Source organism: Thalassophryne amazonica, chromosome 16, assembly GCF_902500255.1.
Source record: "Thalassophryne amazonica chromosome 16, fThaAma1.1, whole genome shotgun sequence".
In the NCBI taxonomy this organism is placed as follows: domain Eukaryota; kingdom Metazoa; phylum Chordata; class Actinopteri; order Batrachoidiformes; family Batrachoididae; genus Thalassophryne; species Thalassophryne amazonica.
The window spans coordinates 30,970,590-30,992,407 of NC_047118.1; the positions used below are offsets into that span (position 1 = coordinate 30,970,590).

General features: G+C 38.4%; 2 protein-coding genes across 7 annotated transcripts in view; one reads left to right on the forward strand and one right to left on the reverse strand.

The window, feature by feature from the left end:
* The first annotated feature begins 1,889 nt into the window (after positions 1–1,889).
* Positions 1,890–9,810, forward strand: zgc:55558 (uncharacterized protein LOC393228 homolog). Of its 2 annotated transcripts, none has more exons than XM_034190175.1 (6): positions 1,890–2,199; positions 2,398–2,510; positions 4,503–4,681; positions 5,009–5,168; positions 5,290–5,422; positions 9,782–9,810. In XM_034190175.1, exons 2-5 carry the CDS (start codon positions 2,400–2,402, stop codon positions 5,401–5,403), a joined length of 564 nt encoding a protein of 187 aa, XP_034046066.1. In that variant the 5' UTR covers positions 1,890–2,199; positions 2,398–2,399; the 3' UTR covers positions 5,404–5,422; positions 9,782–9,810. The 2 variants fall into 2 exon arrangements, with proteins under 2 accessions (XP_034046066.1, XP_034046067.1); XM_034190176.1 differs by having other exon boundaries at positions 5,290–5,417; positions 9,779–9,797.
* pold1 (polymerase (DNA directed), delta 1, catalytic subunit) overlaps positions 8,964–21,818 on the reverse strand; it is a 37,177-nt gene continuing 24,322 nt past the window's right edge. For 2 of the 5 annotated variants that reach the window (XM_034190168.1, XM_034190167.1), the window contains exons 18-28: positions 21,431–21,578; positions 20,722–20,817; positions 20,421–20,558; positions 19,640–19,815; positions 17,620–17,772; positions 15,135–15,237; positions 14,680–14,812; positions 9,797–9,910; positions 9,491–9,543; positions 9,292–9,389; positions 8,965–9,185 (exon numbers count right to left, since the gene is read on the reverse strand). In XM_034190168.1, the coding sequence (XP_034046059.1) occupies positions 9,098–9,185; positions 9,292–9,389; positions 9,491–9,543; positions 9,797–9,910; positions 14,680–14,812; positions 15,135–15,237; positions 17,620–17,772; positions 19,640–19,815; positions 20,421–20,558; positions 20,722–20,817; positions 21,431–21,578 (1,300 nt within the window). In that variant the 3' untranslated portion in view covers positions 8,965–9,097. Of the gene's footprint in view, positions 9,186–9,291; positions 9,390–9,490; positions 9,544–9,796; positions 9,911–14,679; positions 14,813–15,134; positions 15,238–17,619; positions 17,773–19,639; positions 19,816–20,420; positions 20,559–20,721; positions 20,818–21,430; positions 21,579–21,818 lie in introns of all 5 variants that reach the window. The other 3 variants (XM_034190169.1, XM_034190170.1, XM_034190171.1) reach the window with 2 other exon arrangements.

Here is a 21,818-nt window from a genome sequence, read left to right on the forward strand (position 1 = left end):
TTACATTTTTGGCCAATTCAGAGGCCCATAGAATGATTCAAGGTCAATTATTTATTTATTTATTTGATTTGTAAGCAGCCTCACAAAAAATCATCATGCAAAACTAGACAAATAATGAACACTTTTATTGCAATAAATTGAAAAGTGCGAAAAATTACATTTTTGGCCAATTCAGAGGCCCATAGAATGATTCAAGGTCAATTATTTATTTATTTATTTGATTTGTAAGCAGCCTCACAAAAAATCATCATGCAAAACTAGACAAATTATTGAACAGTTTTATTGCAATAAATTGAAAAGTGCGAAAAATTACATTTTTGGCCAATTCAGAGGCCCATAGAATGATTCAAGGTTAATTAATTATTTATTTATTTGGTTTGTAAGCAGCCTCACAAACAATCATCATGCAAAACTAGACAAATTATTGAACGATTTTATTGCAATAAATTGAAAAGTGTTAAAAATGACATTTTGGCCAATTCAGCAGCCCATAGAATGATTCGAGGTTAATTAATTATTTATTTATTTGGTTTGTAAGCAGCCTCCCAAACAATCATCATGCAAAACTACACAAATTATTGAACAGTTTTATTGCAATAAATTGAAAAGTGTGAAAAATGACATTTTTGGCCAATTCAGAGGCCCATAGAATGATTCAAGGTCAATTATTTATTTATTTATTTGGTCTGTAAGCAGCCTTACAAAGAATCATTATGCAAAACTAGACGAATAATGAACACTTTTATTGCAATAAATTGAAAAGTGCGAAAAATTACATTTTTGGCCAATTCAGAGGCCCATAGAATGATTCAAGGTCAATTATTTATTCATTTATTTGGTTTGTAAGCAGCCTCACAAACAATCATTATGCAAAACTAGAAAAATGATTGAACACTTTTATTGCAATAAATTGAAAAGTGTGGAAAAAATGACATTTTTGGCCAATTCAGAGGCCCATAGAATGATTCAAGGTCAATTATTTATTTATTTATTTATTTATTTGGTTTGTAAGCAGCCTCACAAACAATCATCATGCAAAACTACACAAATTATTGAACAGTTTTATTGCAATAAATTGAAAAGTGTGAAAAATGACATTTTTGGCCAATTCAGAGGCCCATAGAATGATTCAAGGTTAATTATTTATTTATTTATTTGGTTTGTAAGCAGCCTCACAAACAATCATTATGCAAAACTAGACAAATTACTGAACGATTTTATTGCAATAAATTGAAAAGTGTGGAAAAATGACATTTTCGGCCCTTCCTCTGGGGCCCTGGAGAGCCACTTGTATTCAATCAGAAACTCAATTTACCATGATCAGATAGTTAATAACTGTACCAAATTTCTGCAAAATTCTTTGAGATAATTTTGAGAAAATCAGCAGATGATGATTTATAAAAAGATTTATAAAATTTTATGTAGAAATGTTCAGCAATAAATTGGCAAATGTGCAAAATGTCATTCCTGGCCTCTCTTTTTTTGGGGGGGGGCGTTAAAATGATTTAACGATGATGACATTTTTATTGTCTCCAAATCTGCAAAAATAGAGGAAAAAAGTTATTGTAGTGGATTCGACCACAAAGTCCAGTTTACATGACCAGACAGACAGTCCCCCAGGGATTGTTTGTACCAAATTTCAGAAAACAAAAACTGACTGTCTTTATTTTATTTTATTTTTTTTTTTTTTTTTTCAGGAAATTCTCGTCCCTCCCTGGAAGAAATATCTCAGGGAAAAATATTTCCTTTTATTTTTACTACACCCAACTTCGGACACACCTACTTGTGATTGGAATTTTTTTTCTAATTAGGCGGGGTTGCAAAGTAAATCTTCATTGTGATTGGACCAAGATGCCGTCAATCAATTTGCCAGCATTTTATTGGTTGTCTAACGATCAGATTAACGTAAAGCAGCTTTACCGACAAGGAACCACTGGAAGTTCGGGGCAGCAGTCTTCAACAACCAAAGCGTTTACTTTTAGTTGCAACGTTAAGTAATATTTTTATGTGCACCTTTACGAATATATTTTTCTAAGTTTCCTTAAAGCCTTTGTCAGAAAAGCAATTTGCGGTTTGAATCTCAAGAGTTTTGAACAAGAAACCCGTCGGAAGCTAACGTTATGTAGCACGTACGCTAATCTCATTTATCCATTTAAACGCCGTTATTCGTTCCACAGACATATAAACTTTATACTGAAGGTAAAAATGTTTATACAAAACTTCTTTCTTTTCTTTCAGCAGCCCCATATTTAAATAAAAGCTTGTAGTTGAAGTTGTTGAACCTTAAATCTGTGCCCGTGGTGAAGGAAAAAGATCCAAATGGGTTCATCAGATTTTCACTCTCTAATAAAAAGAGAAATCACAACCTTTATTTACCTCCTGGTTTCTTATGTTCAGACATGACCGAGTACAAACTTGTGGTGGTCGGTGCAGGAGGTGTGGGGAAGAGTGCTCTCACCATCCAGCTCATCCAGAACCACTTTGTGGATGAATATGATCCAACCATCGAGGTAACTGTGGTTCAAGGAGCATTCTTTATCATGAGTGGGAACAAAATCCACACATACCAGAATTATGCATTTATGGAATTGAACTGCAGACCTTCTTGCTGAGTTGTTACGAAGTGATTGCACCTTTGTCTGTAGCTGTTATAATATACATCTTGCAGTGAAAGCCACCTTTTGAAGATCTTGTGAGATTTTGTGGGATTTGAAACCTCAATAGAGCGAATTGATTGCTGGTTATGGAGTCTCGCCCGAGTTGTTAACCACTGTCACCATGCTGCTGTCCATCTCTTTGCTTTTTAGACGTTTGAAGATTTGTGATTTTCGCTAGTTATTGAAGTTAGTCTAAATGCTCAATCGGTGGAGTTATCAACAGACTTTAATTGGAATATATATTAAGTGTCATTTGCAACTCTATTGATTAAGCATTCTCGGAACACTACACAATGGGCAGATTTCTTAAGAGACAATTTCATAAGGCCTGATGCATATTTATAACTTGTCGTAAGGGTAAAGCCACCTCAAATCACCAGATTTCAGAAAATGTTTCAACTGACTATCTCCGATTTGTGTCATGCTTTCACAAAATATTATTCCCAGTAAACCCCATACAAAATTTCAGCCTTATATCTTTGTTGGTTTTTGAGATCAATTTGCCAACATTTCATTAGGATATGAGACTGATTTTACTCTAAAAACGAGTAGTACAGAAAAACATGCCAAGTTCAATACGAGTAAGTCAGTTCTATTCGTGCAAAATGCATGAACTTTTCAGGAATTGTTCTTAAGTACTAAGTGTCTTTAACTACTATTAAAAAAAAAAAGATCCCCAGTTGTATATTTGTCTATAGCTTGCTGAAAACTTTTTTTTTTTTTTTTAAGAAGTCATTAGTCCTTTGCTTTGGCCCTCTGTATTTCCACATTGAAGCACATCAGAGCTTTGACATTTAATTTTTTTTCTCATTACTATTTTGGTGACTTTCTAAAATAAATACAATTTACTGATTTATGATGCATTAAATATTTAAAAAAAAAATCATGCCAATAATTCTAATGCATATTGGTCATGTATAACGAGGTCTACAATAAAAAAATACCACTGGAAAGGGCATGTCTTGGTATCTTGAACCAAACTATATTTATTAAGGTATCAAATGCACATTTCACTAAAAAACAGAAATGTAAAATAAAGAACTACTGTACTTAAAATATAATCACAAAATGTTTATCAGAGAATGATCATTTGTACTTTGTCTAAATATTCATCTCATCTTTATGCTGCAAATTTTAACATACTAAGTTCTAGAATTTAAACAATCTGCAGTGCCAGTAGAAGTAAAACTAACAAATACTGTTAACTTGAAGAGTTCAAACAATATATTGGTTTGCTTTTCAACATCACATTGAAGTTTATATTGCCTGTCAGTTGATGAACTGCAAGTGGAACAGCAGTAATCGTTAGGACATGTATAGGAGAGACCCAACAGATATCCTCCCTCTTGGGTCAACTGTAAGTCTGAGAGGATGCATGATTAATAGCATTCTAGCAGCTGGCATGCATGTTCATTTGGCACAAGTTTTACGCTGGATGCCCTTCCTGTCGCAACTCCATAAGGCAGGGGTGAGGTTTGAACCAGGAACATTCTACACTGAAACCAACTACTTGGCCACCACCCCTGCTAACAGCTGACACAAATGGCCGCTTTAAAAATAAGTTTACCTGGAGCAGTCATATATTTTTAATGGAGCAGGCACCTGTTTAATCCGCAAGAAGAAAATTGCTTTTCTCAAGGTATCTGGACACAGTTAGGATTACAACAAACACTGGACTGACCTCTAGAGGAGACCGACCTGAGTCGTCACCAGGTTGAAATCCCGGAATAATAGTTTCAGCTCTACTGCAAAGAGAATGTGGCATCACGGCATTAAATATCAGCTATGTGTGCAGATTTCTTAGTACTTGGAATTCTGAAGATATTACTGTGTTCTGAATTGCAGGACTCTTACAGAAAACAGGTGGTGATTGACGGGGAGACATGTTTGCTGGATATCCTGGACACCGCAGGTCAGGAGGAGTACAGCGCCATGAGGGACCAGTATATGAGGACAGGAGAGGGCTTCCTTTGTGTGTTTGCCATCAACAACACCAAGTCCTTTGAGGATGTTCACCTTTACAGGTAGAGCTTACACCCACTTTTTAAAATTTGTTTTTAAGTTTCCTTACATGTTTGACTGTGTGCAAGTGAGTAAAATACTGTACTGGCAGGTTTAAATGTGAGTTTGGCCATGTCGTGTGTTCCAGATCCAAATAAATATGAATCCCTGCTCAGATAAACATTTTTAAGTTCACATGTTGCAGTAAAGCTGACAATGAGCTGCCATGTTTTTAAGACTTGTACTTCTGAAATATCCTCCTGAATAACCATTTGAGGATGATTTTAATATTTACCATTTCAAAGAAATACGACTGCTTCACTCTGACAGGCGACGTCTATCTTCCATAGGGAGCAGATCAACAGAGTGAAGGACAGTGACAGCGTTCCCATGGTGCTGGTGGGGAACAAGAGTGACCTGAGTTCACGCACCGTGGAGACACGACAGGCGCAGGAGCTCGCGCGAAGCTACGGGGTGCCGTTTGTCGAGACCTCTGCCAAAACCAGACAGGTACCACATGCCGATTCTTAAGCATGAGCATAGATTAAGAACCGGAATAACACTGGAGATGATCTCAAAGTTTACTTAGTATCTTCAACACGCCTGAGTGTTGTGCAATTCTGTCTTGCAGGGTGTAGAAGAAGCTTTCTACTCATTAGTTAGAGAGATTAGGCGATACAAAGAGACCAACCGCAGCAACAAGAAGAGCAAGAAGAACACGCAGAGACGCTGCGCAATCCTATAGCCACACACGCATGCACACAGTCCTTTACAGCACACTCTGCACAATCAGTGCATCTCTCTTTGGAGGCTACCAGCACCACTCTGAACAGGGAAACAATGTAGCAACACCCACTTTTCTTGCTGTCATTTTTTCTTTTCTGCCATGATTTATCACTTATTCATAGTGTCCATTTTATGCTGTGAATTCTGTTCATTAGTTTAAAAAAAAAAAACTAGATATTGCTGTTTTTGTTTGCTAATTCCTGAGGGATAGGTTTGTTTCAGGGTGCCCATTTGCTCAATATGTTGTTCCCAGTGGTGAAATGTCACATGACAGTTGAATGTCTGAATTTAGGTGACATCCCCAAAGAATAATGTGAAGCAGCAGTAGGCAGTATCGTCGTCTTAGTAATGGTTTAAAAAAAAAATGTATGGCAGTTAAAAGTTTAACTGTTTTCCCCCCATCTTCTTTGTTTTGTTGAGTTGCTGCTGGGTTTCAAAGCCACAGAAATATGTTAGTACAGATTGTGTCACAGTGAATGAACAGATTGTATAAAACTGACCACTTTATTTTTACAGCATTAAATAAGTCATTTCAAGGCATTACACATGAGCGTGACTTTAACCACCCTTAGTGGTGGAAAAATCAATTGTCCCGGTGTCACCGGCCCTGCCTTAACTGCGCATGTATCATTTCGGAGCTTCAGCAACGATACACCAATTATTACCTCGTTTCATTACCGGCGTCGCCAACTGAGCTGTCCCCCCTAAAAATTGGTTCGCCCTGCCTTCATTGCGCATGCGTCATTTCTGTGCGTCAGCTGCGGTTCACTGGTTATCACCTCGTTTCTACTTCAAACTGCACTCCAGTCATCTATCTTAGTGACAAATATCTGAAGCTTTTGTACAACAATCATTTCAACATAAATTCAGCATTTCATAATAAATAAGAGGAAGCGATCAGAGTGCAACAACGAGCGGAGATGCTGCTGATGCGTTCACTGCTCCTCCGTCATTTCAAAGCGTCTGTAGCATCTCGCTGATTATTGCCTTGTTTTTGCTTAAAACTGACTTTTGAATGATTTAAGAGATTTTACTTTGTCACCTGATGCTTAATCACATTATTCCCTTTGATCGCTTTGGCTGTAGAGTCTCAGTCTCAGATGAGCTGCTGTAGTCCCAAATGACACATGCACAGGGCATTCAGTCTGCAACACCAGGTTTTCTTGCAGAAATAAAGGATGGTGCATTTTTCACCAAGCTTCACAAGTTTGTATTATCTGTGATGTAACCCATGTTTTTTTTTTTTTTATAATCAAGATATTATGTTAAGCCCATCAAGATTTTTCTGTGGGTGGGGAGGGTTTCATATCTTTTGTTATTGTGTTAGGACAGCATGTGAAACTGCTCGGTGTTGTACTGTACACAGTGGACTGCACTGGTGGTCAAAATGCCACAGTCCAAACAGCTTCATACACCAACAACCTTCTCATCAATTCAGTGGTGGATGACATTTAGCAGAGCAAAAATATATTTTTGGAATGTTTGACTTTTTACATTCATAATTGTGATGGACTTAAATTTCTATTTTTGTAAGATTGCAAATATTCCCAGTTAAAAAAAACAAACTCACTATTGCTCCCACAGTTCCTGAAATTCTGTTTACATATTAACTGCAGTCTTGTTGCATTGTCACCAGAAATAAATCAATGCAGTTCTGAACTGATGTAAATCTGTTTTCTTCACAAACATTTTATCTGTATTATCTCTGTGCTTTCTTTGGATTTGCTTCTGTAATGAACAAAATGTTTTTTGAGTCTCCTTTCAAGATACTTTTAACATTTTGCAAAAGGATAAATGTTTCCTTAGAAGTCTAGGCAGCTAGCTTGTGGGGCACCAGCTTGTTAAATTGTCATTTTACTTGAGTCTTTGTGTGTGTGTCCAGCAAAAAACAAACCCCCTCCACACACATGTGAATCCTCACCTGTGTCAATCTTTGGCATTATTGTGAGCTAATCTTTATCATTAACATTCGAGGTGCTGGAAAGTACTAGGTTCTGTCATAACCACTCGGTGTCCGACTACCACAAAGTCTGTCCTCCCGCGGTGTGTGTGTGTAAATGTCTTTGAACCACGACCATGTGGGATATGAGTTTCATTAGTTCTAAGTAGAACCTCCCTCCTTAAAGAACACATTTCATACATTTGTAACAAACAGTTTAATCCCAGATCTGTTCCTTTATAGGGAGGGGTTACAAAATATTGGGGTTGGTCAAATTGTATGAGGGATGTGGAATGTTGGTAATGTGACAGCAAATTTTAGATTTGTGTGCTATATGGTAGAGAACAATCTTACAGTCCTGAGACTTACAGGAAAAGGGTTTGAAAGTGACTGTTGCCAAAGGGACATCAAATAAATTTTGCTCTGGTATCCCTCTCCATCTGTCTGGCATCTTTTAGGGAGGGGTCAAATGGGATAAGAATTAAAAAAGCCAACCACACTGGCTGCCTTAACTCTGAAACATCTATAGAGGCATTGTGGGGCTGCTGGCTGCTGATTGGACACAAATCATCTTAACTACTTGATGCTTGACCAAATGCATGCTGACATTTCCATGTTTCTCAGTGACTTGAGGGAAGGTTGTACATTTTGGGGGGGGGGGGGGGGGGGGGGGGAAGAGATCTATATTTAGATTTTGTATGAATACATAACGTAGCATAACTCAAAGACTGGGTATTTTTGATTGCAGTGGACCCCTACCAAACGTTGCTGGACAGATTGAAGGGGATATCTTCGCCAACACAATCATTTCCAAACCTTTTTCCCCAGTGAAAGTGTCAGAGGCTGTTAATGTTCAGTCAGGTGCCTCTCGAAGCCTGTGGGAGATACTCAGCCAAAAGTGGTCTTGGTCTTCTTGAACAATGTATAATTTTTAAATTTGATTAATCACATTGTCTATTCAAATTGTGAAAGATGTGCATTAGAATTTTATAGTGCCCACGCCAGTATCTTGAAATGTCACAGTAAAGGTTGTCTCTTCTGTTTTCACCTGTTTCATGGTGACAAGAAATGGTTTACTCAGACTTGTTAAAGCCCCATTCAATAACAATTAACCCGCAGCAGTGTTTGTATTTGACTCAACGATACTGCAATTAAATTTTTATGCTAAGTGAAAAGATAGCCCCCAAAACATCTTTGTAGCTTTTGTTCTTGGTGCTGCCACTAAAGATCTGCATTGGGATTTGACGAGTTTCAGACTAGCTGTCCTTCCTGGTGTAACTTCAATTGTACATGGAGACATACACACACAGCCCTGTCTTCCCAAGCTGCCTCCCAGCCGAGTACTAGTCAGTACCTACTGCTTCCCTTCTGATGGGATCAGGTGTCCAAAGAACAGCACGACTGCAGCAGCTCTGACACTGTAACTTGATAAATTGATGTTAGAATAATTTTTGTCAAACAGATCAACTCTGCAGATGCAGTAAACATGTTTGCACTTTGAATCAACTACCTGTACTACCTTAGTAAACAGCAACAATTACAAAGTAAAGGTTTTTTTTAAACACTGCTTTTTATTGTAAATTAATTTCCATTACAAAAGAGAAAGTGTCTCATATATATGCATTTATACAAGCACAAACAAAAGAACTTGTCAGCGATGGTATAAAATCTTGTTCTTGGTAACAGGCACATAGGGAGTGAGTGTGTGTGGCTGTCACCATCCAAAACGAGCCACCAGTTTACTCTGGTCATCCAGATCTTTCTGTATCTTCTTTCTCATGTAGAAGATGGGACAATCTCGGCTGCAGGAGTCAACACAGACAGGGTTACTGGACGGTAATGAGTTACTGCATGTTTAGCTATCAGTCTGCAGTAAACGCAGTAGCTGTTGTGAGTGGAGACGTGTACCTGGTACACAGCACGTCCTCGTGCAGCGAACCCTGACAACGTTGACACTGAGTCCACAAGCGAGAGAAACGTTCCTCCAGCATGTTCAAGTGAAAAATCTGAAATTCACATCATGACGACAGCGACCATTAACGGTGACTACAATTTGTTTTAAATGTCCTTGTGTTCAAGGTTCCGTGTCATTCTGTGCTGTACCCACCTCCTTTTGATATAATTCTGACTCTCTCTTCTTACAGAAGTCACACACAGCACCTGCAATGACAGACACCAAACATGAACATGTAGTTTGGTGCTGTGCATACACAAATACTGACCTATATTTACAGAGAATTTGAAGATACAAACACCCAACCTTATAGTTGTGACATAAAAAAAAAAAAAGCCAGTGATTGTGCATATATATATATATATATATATATATATATATAGCTTTTAAAAAAAATGGCCCTAACGGTCCCACAAACAATAGAAAAATATGCAAAATATTGAGCACACACAAACACACCATCTTTCTTCAGCACAGCCTTGCATCCAATGCAGGTGCTCCTCTTCTGTGCAAAGGCCATGAGGCCCCCAACCTTCGAGGTCAACACGGTCTTGCAGCGCGTATGGTCACCCTCTGGAACACAACAGAAATTTTAAGATTTCAAAAATTAGACAAAGCAGAGGGGCATAATGCATAAACAGGAACATTTTATACATTTAGCGTCTTTAATCTGCAACCGTGACACTAGATTTGACCACTTTGGTGGCTTGTAGGTGTGTTGAGACTTTGGTTAGGGGACCTCTGCATAAGAGAACAAGGGATGCAACTGCTTATCGTTTTAAAACATCTCCTTTAACATTTTTTAAAGCATCCTGTTATATGAAATTGTTGGGATGACCATCATAAAGTTCAAATCTGAAGCCATGCTGCTCTGCAAGCAAATGGGGAAACTCTTCATTTGAATTGGTGACGAGCTACAACCCCTGGCAAAAATTATGGAATCACTGGCCTCAGAGGATGTTCATTCAGTTGTTTAATTTTGTAGAAAAAAGCAGATCACAGACATGATACAAAACTAAAGTCATTTCAAATGGCAACTTTCTGGCTTTAAGAAACACTATAAGAAATCAGGAAAAAAAAAAAAATTGTGGCAGTCAGTAACGGTTACTTTTTTAGACCAAGCAGAGAGAAAAAAATATGCAATCACTCAATTCTGAGGAAAAAATTATGGAATCATGAAAAACAACGCTCCAACACATCACTAGTATTTTGTTGCACCACCTCTGGCTTTTATAACAGCTTGCAGTCTCTGAGGCATGAACTTAATGAGTGACAAACAATACTCTTCATCAATCTGGCTCCAGCTTTCTCTGATTGCTGTTGCCATATCAGCTTTGCAGGTTGGAGCCTTGTCATGGACCATTTTCTTCAACTTCCACCAAAGATTCTCAATTGGATTAAGATCCGGACTATTTACAGGCCATGACACTGACCCTATGTGTCTTTTTCAAGGAATGTTTTCACAGTTTTTGCTCTATGGCAAGATGCATTATCATCTTGAAAAATGATTTCATCATCCCCAAACATCCTTTCAATTGATGGGATAAGAAAAGTGTCCAAAATATCAACGTAAACTTGTGCACTTATTGATGATGTAATGACAGCCATCTCCCCAGTGCCTTTACCTGAATGCAGCCACATATCATCAATGACTGTGGAAATTTACATGTTCTCTTCAGGCAGTCATCTTTATAAGGGTGATTCTTTAACTACAGGCACTATTGGCCTTGTAATTTCCACCACTCCATTGCCTTACAATATAAAGAGCCTTGGGGCAACTGTTTGTTGTGATTTGGTGCTATATACATGTGCTCTGATGTCACTTTATCTCCATAGAAACTACCCAAACAATCTTTCATACAAACTGTTTAAAGGGACATGACAGTGTTGTGGTGGAAATTACGGCAATAGTGTGGGACAACTACATTTTGTTTAAAAACATCACAACAGTTGTATGACACTGAATACCCTAATTATGTTTTGATTATTTTACTGATAATTTATTCAGAGATTTTAAAACATTAGAAAAAACGTTTCTTTACCATTCATTTTTATCATTGGAAATCAAACGTCTGGGTGTGGGACAAGCACAAAATGGCAATATTTGCATATAATGATGCTGAAAAGAGGTGAAAAAGTCATCATAGACTACTAGAACAAATTTCTTAACACACTTTCATTGTAAAGATAACTATAAAAGTGTGAAATTTCCCCTTTTTTCTGTTTTTCATACAATATGATCAAAGGACATAAGTGCCCGTAGTCTAAGAATCACCCATAAATCTCATTGGAACGGCACCAAACAAAAGTTCCAGCATCATCACCTTGCCCAATGCAGATTCGAGATTCATCACTGAATATGACTTTCATCCAGTCATCCACAGTCCACGATTGCTTTTCCTTAGCCCACTGTAACCTTGTTTTTTTCTGTTTAGGTGTTAATGATGGCTTTCGTTTAGCTTTTCTGTATGTAAATCCCATTTCCTTTAGGCGGTTTTCTTACAGTTCGGTCACAGACGTTGACTCCAGTTTCCTCCCATTCGTTCCTCATTTGTTTTGTTGTGCATTTTCGATTTTTTGAGACATATTGCTTCAAGTTTTCTGTCTTGACGCTTTGATGTCTTCCTTGGTCTACCAGTATGTTTGCCTTTAACAACCTTCCCATGTTTGTATTTGGTCCAGAGTTTAGACACAGCTGACTGTGAACAACCAACATCTTTTGCAACATTGCGTGATGATTTACCCTCTTTTAAGAGTTTGATAATCCTCTCCTTTGTTTCAACTGACATCTCTTGTGTTGGAGCCATGATTCATGTCAGTCCACTTGGTGCAACAGCTCTCCAAGGTGTGATCACTCCTTTTTAGATGCAGACTAACAAGCAGAACTGATTTGATGCAGGTGTTAGTTTTGGGGATGAAAATTTACAGGGTGATTCCATAATTTATTCCTCAGAATTGAGTGAGTCCATATTTTTTTTCCCCTCTGCTGGGTCTAAAAAAGTAACCCTTACTGACTGCCACAATTATTTTTCCTGATTTCTTATAGTGTTTCTTAAAGCCAGAAAGTTGCCATCTGAAATGACTTTAGTTTTGTGTCATGTCTGATCTGCTTTTTTTTCTACAAAATTAAACAACTGAATGAACATCCTCCGAGGCCGGTGATTCCATAATTTTTGCCAGGGGTTGTACGAGAAAGTGACCCACTGTGTTGTGGTCTTGTTTCAGTGGAACATCAGCAGTAATGTGGACAATGATCTCAACTGTTGCTGCAAAAGGGGGGAGCTAAGCCTGAAGGGAAAGTGATGAATTGACCAATCCGGTTAGGGTGCAATCCCCACACACGGTAATCTTGGTGGCCAAAACACAGAATTTGTGAAATTAGACCAAAATGAATTTCCTTCACAAGTTGTGTGGACACACTTGGAGATAAGGTGAGGAGCACTAGGACACAGAGCAGAATAGAATAGATGTTCCTTCATGCTAAAAGGAGCTTGTTGAGATGTTTCAGGCACCTCAGGATTTTTTCTGGCCAGACCTTGCTACTGGAATTACATGAGCTATCCTGCCTGGGAATATGTGGAATGCCCCATGATGCAGTGCAGGATCCGCACTGTGCAGGATTTGGCTGGAAAGAGGGACATCAATGCTGTATTAAGGCTGTTTTTTTTTGTTTTTTTTCTGGCCGATGCAAAGAAAGCAAGCTGTGAATAATCAAACAATCCACAAACTTTTTAACATGCTGATGTGCACCTGTGCCAACCCATAATCACAAGTCATTTATTCTGCAGGCCAGGTTTTTACAATGACAAAATAATAAAGAAAAGAGTTTGATGTTTACATCAAATCTCAAGAATTACCGGTGGATTCCAGCACAGAAAAGCTCAGGTACATGTTTCCTTTTATTTATTTATTTTTATTGCATTTTCAGGGCAAAATGGGGAGAAGGGGAGGGGGGAGAGTAAAGAATGGTTGTTCAGGGCCATACATCACTAGAAAAACAGAAGTATTTATACAAAGAAAAAACAAAAAACTGATATCTCACAAGATATAAATTCTATTTTTCCCAGTCTTTTAAGCATTGTTCAATTCTTAATCTCAAGGTATAAGTTAAGTATTTTATATAATATATTTTGTCTACAACTGCAGTCCAGTCATCCTTTGATGGTGAGAAAACAACAAGGAACTTCAATATCAAAAGTTTTCCTTATTTCTCTGGTCAACTCTTGCCAATAAGAATGAATTAGAGGACATTCCCAAAATATATGAAAGTGGTAAACCTTGGGTGAGCCACATTTCCTCCAACAGTGCATCTGTCCCTGGGAGGATCACTGCTTAAATATCATATCTGGAGTCAGAAAATATCACATAATACATTTCCAGAAAAATTCCCGCTGTGACCTTGAGTTTGGTGGTCTTCTCTTGATTGCCCCAAATGTTACACCAATCCTCCTCAGATATCTCCAAGCCAGATTCATTCTCCCACATCCGTATGACATAGTGAGCTAAATAATTTTTTGGAGTTTTGCATTCTTTTATAAATTTGTGAGATAAAGTGTCTACTTACTTTGGATTCATAAGCATCAATAAATATATTAATTAAATTTGGATCTTGGTGATTAGTTTGATTTCTTTGTTAAAATAATCTCTAACCTGGAGATACCTGAAGAAATCACTTCTCCCCAGGTTATATACATCTGAGAGAAGGTCAAAGGAGTCCAAATCACCGTAACAGGTTGTGGTATATAAAAGCTGTTATCCCATTACATGGGATAAACTAGCTGGTATAACCCTGGGTCGAAAGCTACCCACTTCAACAACTTTGCACGTTTCTTAGGGGAAAACATTTGGCAAGTTTTTAACTGTATTTTAAGAGTCACTCTGGTCCACTGGTTGAATTGATCCACATGTAAGTCCAGAGCTGAGTGTTACCTAACATAGACTGTGCTGGAGTTTTAGATTGTTTTAATTACATGTTTCCTTTTAATATATGACCTCCCCAGGAATGCAGGGACCCCAACAGGCTGAAAGCTCATGGAGTCTTCTGCGCTGTGCTTTCTGGTACTGTATCTGGCACTGCCCCCAAGCGGTGACCAGGAAAGATAAAGACAGAGAACTGTCTATATCCATTGGTCAAGACGGTGCTGACATGCAGCAGCGCAGTAGTAAAACCCAAGTTTTAATCTGCTGCCTCAACTAACCCTGAATGTGCTCAAAGGTGTTCACTTGAGACACCTTAACTGTTAAATATATGGTATTTTTAGGCTCTATAAATTTACGATAATCATGACCGCTAGCTGCTCAAATTGCAGTTTCATCAGTGCAGTTGATGTGTGCAGACTCACTCAGGAGGACGCTTTCTGCTTTGCTCTCTCCCAAGATGGGCTCAAATATTCTCAGCAAGGGCTTAGACAGCTGTTGTTCCAGGTAGTACTGCGTGTCAATGGGAATGTTGTTCTCTAGCACATAGATTGGGTCCTGAAGGAAGCACATGGAAACAAAAGGATGACAATGCCTCATCCAGATAGATAAGAATATTTTTGAGCCCCCCCAACACTCATACACACTGAAAACGATAAACTCTGTAATTCATATAAAACTACAACTTCTTATTGAACAAAACAAAAAGTCATAAATTACCTTTACAGTAGAATTGCTAAATGTGACATGCAAATCCCTACAGCAACAAACCAAATTCAATTGCATTGCCACACCCCTCATCTTCAGAACAACTGCATTAATAAATATACCATAATCAACACACAGTTAAAAAAGAAGAAGAAAAAAAAGTGCAACAAACCTCAGACTTCATGTATGCCGCCACTCCCTTTGCAGCCTTGATAATGACGTACGGAACTCTGTCTCCCAGGTTGGGGGCGCTGCCTGCATCTCTTTTCCTCATCCTGTAAAATACAGTCAAGAGGTTAAAGTGGTGGGTTTGTAATCAGAGGATCCTCAGTTCAGCACGGTACCCCAAACCATCACTGACTGTGGAAACTTCACACCAGACTTCAAGCACCTCCGATTTTGTGTCTCTCCACTCTTCCTCCAAAACTCTGGGACTTTGATTTACAAATGAAATGTAAAATTTACTTTTATCTGAAAAGAGGACCTTGGATTACTGAGCAACGATCCAGTTCTTTTTCTCCTTAGCCCACGTAAGACGCTTCTGACATCATCTGTGGCTCAAGAGTGGCTTGGCACTTGTAGCCCATTTCCTGGTGGTTCTTCATGCATTGACGCCAGCCTAAGTCCACTCCTTGTGAAGCTCCCTAAAGTTCTTGATTTGGCTTTGCCTTACAATGTTCTCAAGGCTGTAGTCATCCATGCTGCTTGTGCATCTTTTCCGACCACACTTTCCCCTCCAGTCAACTTCCATGAATATTCTTTGATCCAGAACAGCCAGAGCTTTCAGAAGTGACCTTCTGTGAGTTAACCTCCTTGTGGATGGTGTCTGTGAGTGTCTGCTGGACAACTGTGTGTACTGAACCAGATTTGAGAGATTCATGGTATTCATACTACAACCCCTGGCAAAAATTATGGAATCACCGGCCTCAGAGGATGTTCATTCAGTTGTTTAATTTTGTAGAAAAAAAGCAGATCACAGACATGACACAAAACTAAAGTCATTTCAAATGGCAACTTTCTGGCTTTAAGAAACACTATAAGAAATCAAGAAAAAAAGATTGTGGCAGTCAGTAACGGTTACTTTTTTAGACCAAGCAGAGGAAAAAAATATGGAATCACTCAATTCTGAGGAAAAAAAATTATGGAATCACCCTGTAAATTTTCATCCCCAAAACTAACACCTGCATCATATCAGATCTGCTCGTTAGTCTGCATCTACAAAGGAGTGAACACACCTTGGAGAGCTGTTGCACCAAGTGGACTGACATGAATCATGGCTTCAACACGAGAGATGTCAATTGAAACAAAGGAGAGGATTATCAAACTCTTAAAAGAGAGTAAATCATCACGCAATGTTGCAAAAGATGTTGGTTGTTCACAGTCAGCTGTGTCTAAACTCTGGACCAAATACAAACAACATGGGAAGGTTGTTAAAAGCAAACATACTGGTAGACCAAGGAAGACATCAAAGCGTCAAGACAGAAAACTTAAAGCAATATGCCTCAAAAATCGAAAATGCACAACAAAATAAATGAGGAACAAATGGGAGGAAACTGGAGTCAACGTCTGTGACCGAACTGTAAGAAACCGCCTAAAGGAAATGGGATTTACATACAGAAAAGCTAAACGAAAGGCATCATTAACACCTAAACAGAAAAAAACAAGGTTACAATGGGCTAAGGAAAAGTCATATCTCGAATCTGCATTGGGCAAGGTGATGATGCTGGAACTTTTGTTTGGTGCCTTTCCAATGAGATTTATAAAGATGACTGCCTGAAGAGAACATGTAAATTTCCACAGTCATTGATGATATGGGGCTGCATGTCAGGTAAAGGCACTGGGGAGATGGCTGTCATTACATCATCAATAAATGCACAAGTTTATGTTGATATTTTGGACAATTGAAAGGATGTTTGGGGATGATGAAATCATTTTTCAAGATGATAATGCATCTTGCCATAGAGCAAAAACTGCAAAAACATTCCTTGCAAAAAGACACATAGGGTCAATGTCATGGCATAGGGTCAATGTCAATGAGCAGATTTGATTTGATGCAGGTGTTAATTTGGGGGATGAAAATTTACAGGGTGATTCCATAATTTTTTCCTCAGAATTGAGTGATTCCATATTTTTTTTCCTCTGCTTGGTCTAAAAAAGTAACCATTACTGACTGCCACAATCTTTTTTCTTGATTTCTTATAGTGTTTCTTAAAGCCAGAAAGTTGCCATTTCAAATTACTTTAGTTTTGTGTCATGTCTGTGATCTGCTTTTTTTCTACAAAATTAAACAACTGAATGAACATCCTGTGAGGCCGGTGATTCCATAATTTTTTGCCAGGGGTTGTACATAAAGAGTAACTTGAAATAAAATATGTTTTGAGATGTGCATTTTCTATTTTTTTTAAACCACAGGCCATAATTCTAAAATTAAAATTAAGAAGTGAATAAAACATTTTAGTTTGTATGTACTGAAGCTAGAATATGTAAAATTTTCACTGACAAAAAATATTGAACTTTTTCACAGTATTCAAATTTTCTGAGACACACCTACACATGCAAATCATTTTATCAATATTCAACAATCAGTTCGCTCAAATCAAAGAGTCCCATTATACATGATTTGAAATAAAACTTCTGTATTTGTTCATTGTGGTCACCTCTCAGCCAGCTCCACATGTGCCTGTTTGCCGGCATACTCCTGAGCAGAGCGGGTCAGCTCTTTGGTGATGACGAGCTGGCTGATGTCGATACGGTTACACAGGAGGTCTGAAATCACCTCTTTAGCATGGGCCACAGCACCCTGGGGATCCCTGATAACACAGCACATCAGCAGTGTTTAATTCACTCTCAATTAACGGTTTAATATAATAATATCTGCAGTCACAACAAAAACTAATGCCACAAATGTGGTTCAAGCATTAGAATATGGGGTGTAGGTCATTTGTAGCAGCAAATCTGGTGAAATAATTCCAGCATTGTACAACCCCTGGCAAAAATTATGGAATCACCGGCCTCGGAGGATGTTCATTCAGTTGTTTAATTTTGTAGAAAAAAAAGCAGATCACAGACATGACACAAAAATAAAGTCATTTCAAATGGCAACTTTCTGGCTTTAAGAAACACTATAAGAAATCAGGGAAACAAATTGTGGCAGTCAGTAACGGTTACTTTTTTAGACCAAGCAGAGGGAAAAAAAAAATATGGAATCACTCAATTCTGAGGAAAAAATTATGGAATCGTGGAAAAACAAAAGAACGCTCCAACACATCACTAGTATTTTGTTGCACCACCTCTGGAATCCTCAGCAATCATGCTGTTGCCAGATCAGCTTTGCAGGTTGAAGCCTTGTCATGGACCATTTTCTTCAACTTCCACCAAAGATTTTCAATTGGATTAAGATCCGGACTATTTGCAGGCCATGACATTGACCCTATGTGTCTTTTTGCAAGGAATGTTTTCACAGTCTTTGCTCTATGGCAAGATGCATTATCTTGAAAAATTATTTCATCATCCCCAAACATCCTTTCAATTGATGGGATAAGAAAAGTGTCCAAAATATCAACATAAACTTGTGCATTTATTGATGATGTAATGACAGCCATCTCCCCAGTGCCTTTACCTGAATGCAGCCCCATATCATCAATGACTGTGGAAATTTACATGTTCTCTTCAGGCAGTCATCTTTATAACTCTCACTGGAACGGCACCAAACAAAAGTTCCAGCATCATCACCTCGCCCAATGCAGATTCGAGATTCATCACTGAATATGACTTTCATCCAGTCATCCACAGTCCACGACTGCTTTTCCTTAGCCCACTGTAACCTTGTTTTTTTCTGTTTAGGTGTTAATGATGGCTTTCGTTTAGCTTTTCTGTATGTAAATCCCATTTCCTTTAGGCGGTTTCTTACAGTTCTGTCACAGACGTTGACTCCAGTTTCCTCCCATTCGTTCCTCATTTGTTTTGTTGTGCATTTTCGAGACATACTGCATTAAGTTTTCTGTCTTGATACTTTGATGTCTTCCTTGGTCTACCAGTATGTTTGCCTTTAACAACCTTCCCACGTTGTTTGTATTTGGTCCAGAGGTTAGACACAGCTGACTGTGAACAACCAGCATCTTTTGCAACATTGCATGATGATTTACCCTCTTAAGAGTTTGATAATCCTCTCCTTTGTTTCAATTGACATCTCTCGTGTTGGAGCCATGATTCATGTCAGTCCACTTGGTGCAACAGCTCTCCAAGGTGTGATCACTCCTTTTTAGATGCAGACTAATGAGCAGATCTGATTTGATGCAGGTGTTAGTTTTGGGGATGAAAATTTACAGGGTGATTCCATAATTTATTCCTCAGAATTGAGTGCGTCCATATTTTTTTCCCTCTGCTTGGTCTAAAAAAGTAACCGCTACTGACTGCCACAATTATTTTTCCTGATTTCTTATAGTGTTTCTTAAAGCCAGAAAGTTGCCATTTGAAATTACTTTAGTTTTTTGTCATGTCTGTGATCTGCTTTTTTTCCTACAAAATTAAACAACTGAATGAACATCCTCCGAGGCCGGTGATTCCATAATTATTGCCAGGGGTTGTAGTTTTAAGTACCACAAAGCAGTTATAAAATACCAATAAAATTCCCGAGAAACAAACCTGGGGATAAACTTTAATGCACAGAACACATACCTCTCTATGAGGATTCTCTGCAGGCAGGTGTTTATAAGGTTAGCCACTAGAGGGCAGTTGTCTCTGCGGACAGTCTCAATGCCCTTGCAGTCCATCTTGTCATGTGTATCAGCACTTGAGGAGAAGTAAAGGCCGGCATAGCGCTTCTTGTTGATCAGCAGGTACGGGAAGTAAACCTTCAAAGTTCACAAATATATTTTCAGCAGCTGAGAGGACCGAAAACACAATTAATGAAAACATGTATTAAAAAAAAAAAAACTCAAATATAACCAAAAACAAAAAAAATTATGCTTGCATGAGATGTTTTTTCACGCAATTTGCAAATTTCACTAAATACTGCTTTTTCCCTGCCATTACTGGTCACACGACACACAGAAAGGGTCATTTGATATTCCAAAATGCATGGAGAGGTATGAGTGGATGGACAAAGACAGACAGCTTGTTCAACATTATGAGACATGACATCACAGCAATACTGGATTTGACTTAAAAAAAACATGCCAATATTTTGAAGGATTTACACATCAGTTGCCACGACGTTTGGAATGTCAGTTACTGCGAGATGATAAAATCTACCAACTCCATTATATCACTCAATAGAAACTGTCACTTCGCAATTATTTTCTGCAGACATGCTGAAAATGTCCCTCAACATTTGCATAAATATGTAATGGATACCCAGCTATTGACCCCTTTTGACCACAAGATCAAAATCAAGGCTTATCTGTGTTGGTCCTGCTTTCTGAGTTTAAGCAATAAATGCCGTTTTGTCCAATGGTACCTTCTCAAACTCCAGTTTGATGGGTGGTATAAAATGGGATGACACCCACTCTGCTGCTTTCTTTCCAATATCCATGGCCTCCCTCACCGTGGCAACACCAAGCTTAACCATGACGGAGTCCGTGTCTCCATAAATGACCTGAAACACACAGGATATTTCACTTACTTCATGATTACCTCATTTACTGAAAATGTGACATCTTACTAAACTGATATTAACCAGCAAAGGGAGACAAAAAGCCTCAAAGTGAATAGTTTGGGGTAATACTGGTGACAGCAGCCATGTGTAGTCTGTACCTCACCTTGGCATCAGCTGGGTAACCGTTAGAAACGGTGTACTGTGACTCCACTAATTGTTTAGTTTGTTCGATCATCTGCCTTCCAAATCCAGTGACGCTCTAAATGGGAAAACAAGAATAATTAACTCCCAAGCCATCAATAAAACAATGTGAAGCTTAAACCTTCATTGGTTAAGGAGCCAATATCCTCCAAAACCAGAGAAACTACTTTATACTCAACAATGGGTTTGTCATTAATTTTAACACTGCATACTGGCACGAGCGCAGGGAGACTGCGTACAAAATAACTAAAAAATGAGAGAGCAGATTTTTATCAAACTTGGTATTATGTCTTGGGTGAGTGTCTCCAGGTGATTAATATATGGAGCATAACGAACAAGGTCATGAGAAATTATAGTCCAAAAGTACATTTTCTCAGTTATAGTATCTTCACAACCAACTGGGTTAGAAACTTGTATCAATCAATAAATCTTACAGCAATCTGTAAATGCATTGTAATCAAATGGTATGCACTTCTGAGACCAAAAAATGTTGGTTGTGATTCATATGTACCATGCCTCAGTGTGAACATACTGACACAGCTTTGTACATAGGTTGTACTAAAACATGCACATTTTAACACTTTCAACTCAGCTACATGTATTTGACATCTAATAGGTGAATTTGTTCTCAACTTTGAGTACCTGCTTGACACTCAGAATCACTCACTCACCTGAGAGATTTCTAAACAGGGTAGCTTTCCCACCTGAGCCCCCGTAAAGCCATAGACAGAGTTTGCACTGATTTTGAGAGCCAGCTGTCGGCCATCCAGCACCTGCTTCTTAAAAGGGTCCGTTTCTTTCTTTAGCTCTGCCTTGGCCCTGTGACAAACAGTAAGACAACCACCTGAGCAGAAAGCAACTGATGTATAAGACAAATGTGTGTCCAACTTCTACCATCTTAGTGGTATTATTATTATGGGTTCTTTTGTTTGCTTGGTTAATCTTAAATCCATACAACAACAAATAAAAGCACTAGTCACATCAACCAGCAAAAGCAGCGCTCACACCTGTCCGGGAATTTTATTGAGGTTTCCCCAAGTGGCGACATGACATGGCTCA

Bases quoted from the DNA above. Each gene is read 5' to 3' on its own strand.
- zgc:55558 (XM_034190175.1), top strand. From the start codon at position 2,400: ATGACCGAGTACAAACTTGTGGTGGTCGGTGCAGGAGGTGTGGGGAAG. The intron at 2,511-4,502 runs GTAACTGTGGTT...TCTGAATTGCAG, and splicing joins AATATGATCCAACCATCGAG to GACTCTTACAGAAAACAGGT. The intron at 4,682-5,008 runs GTAGAGCTTACA...TATCTTCCATAG, and splicing joins GAGGATGTTCACCTTTACAG to GGAGCAGATCAACAGAGTGA.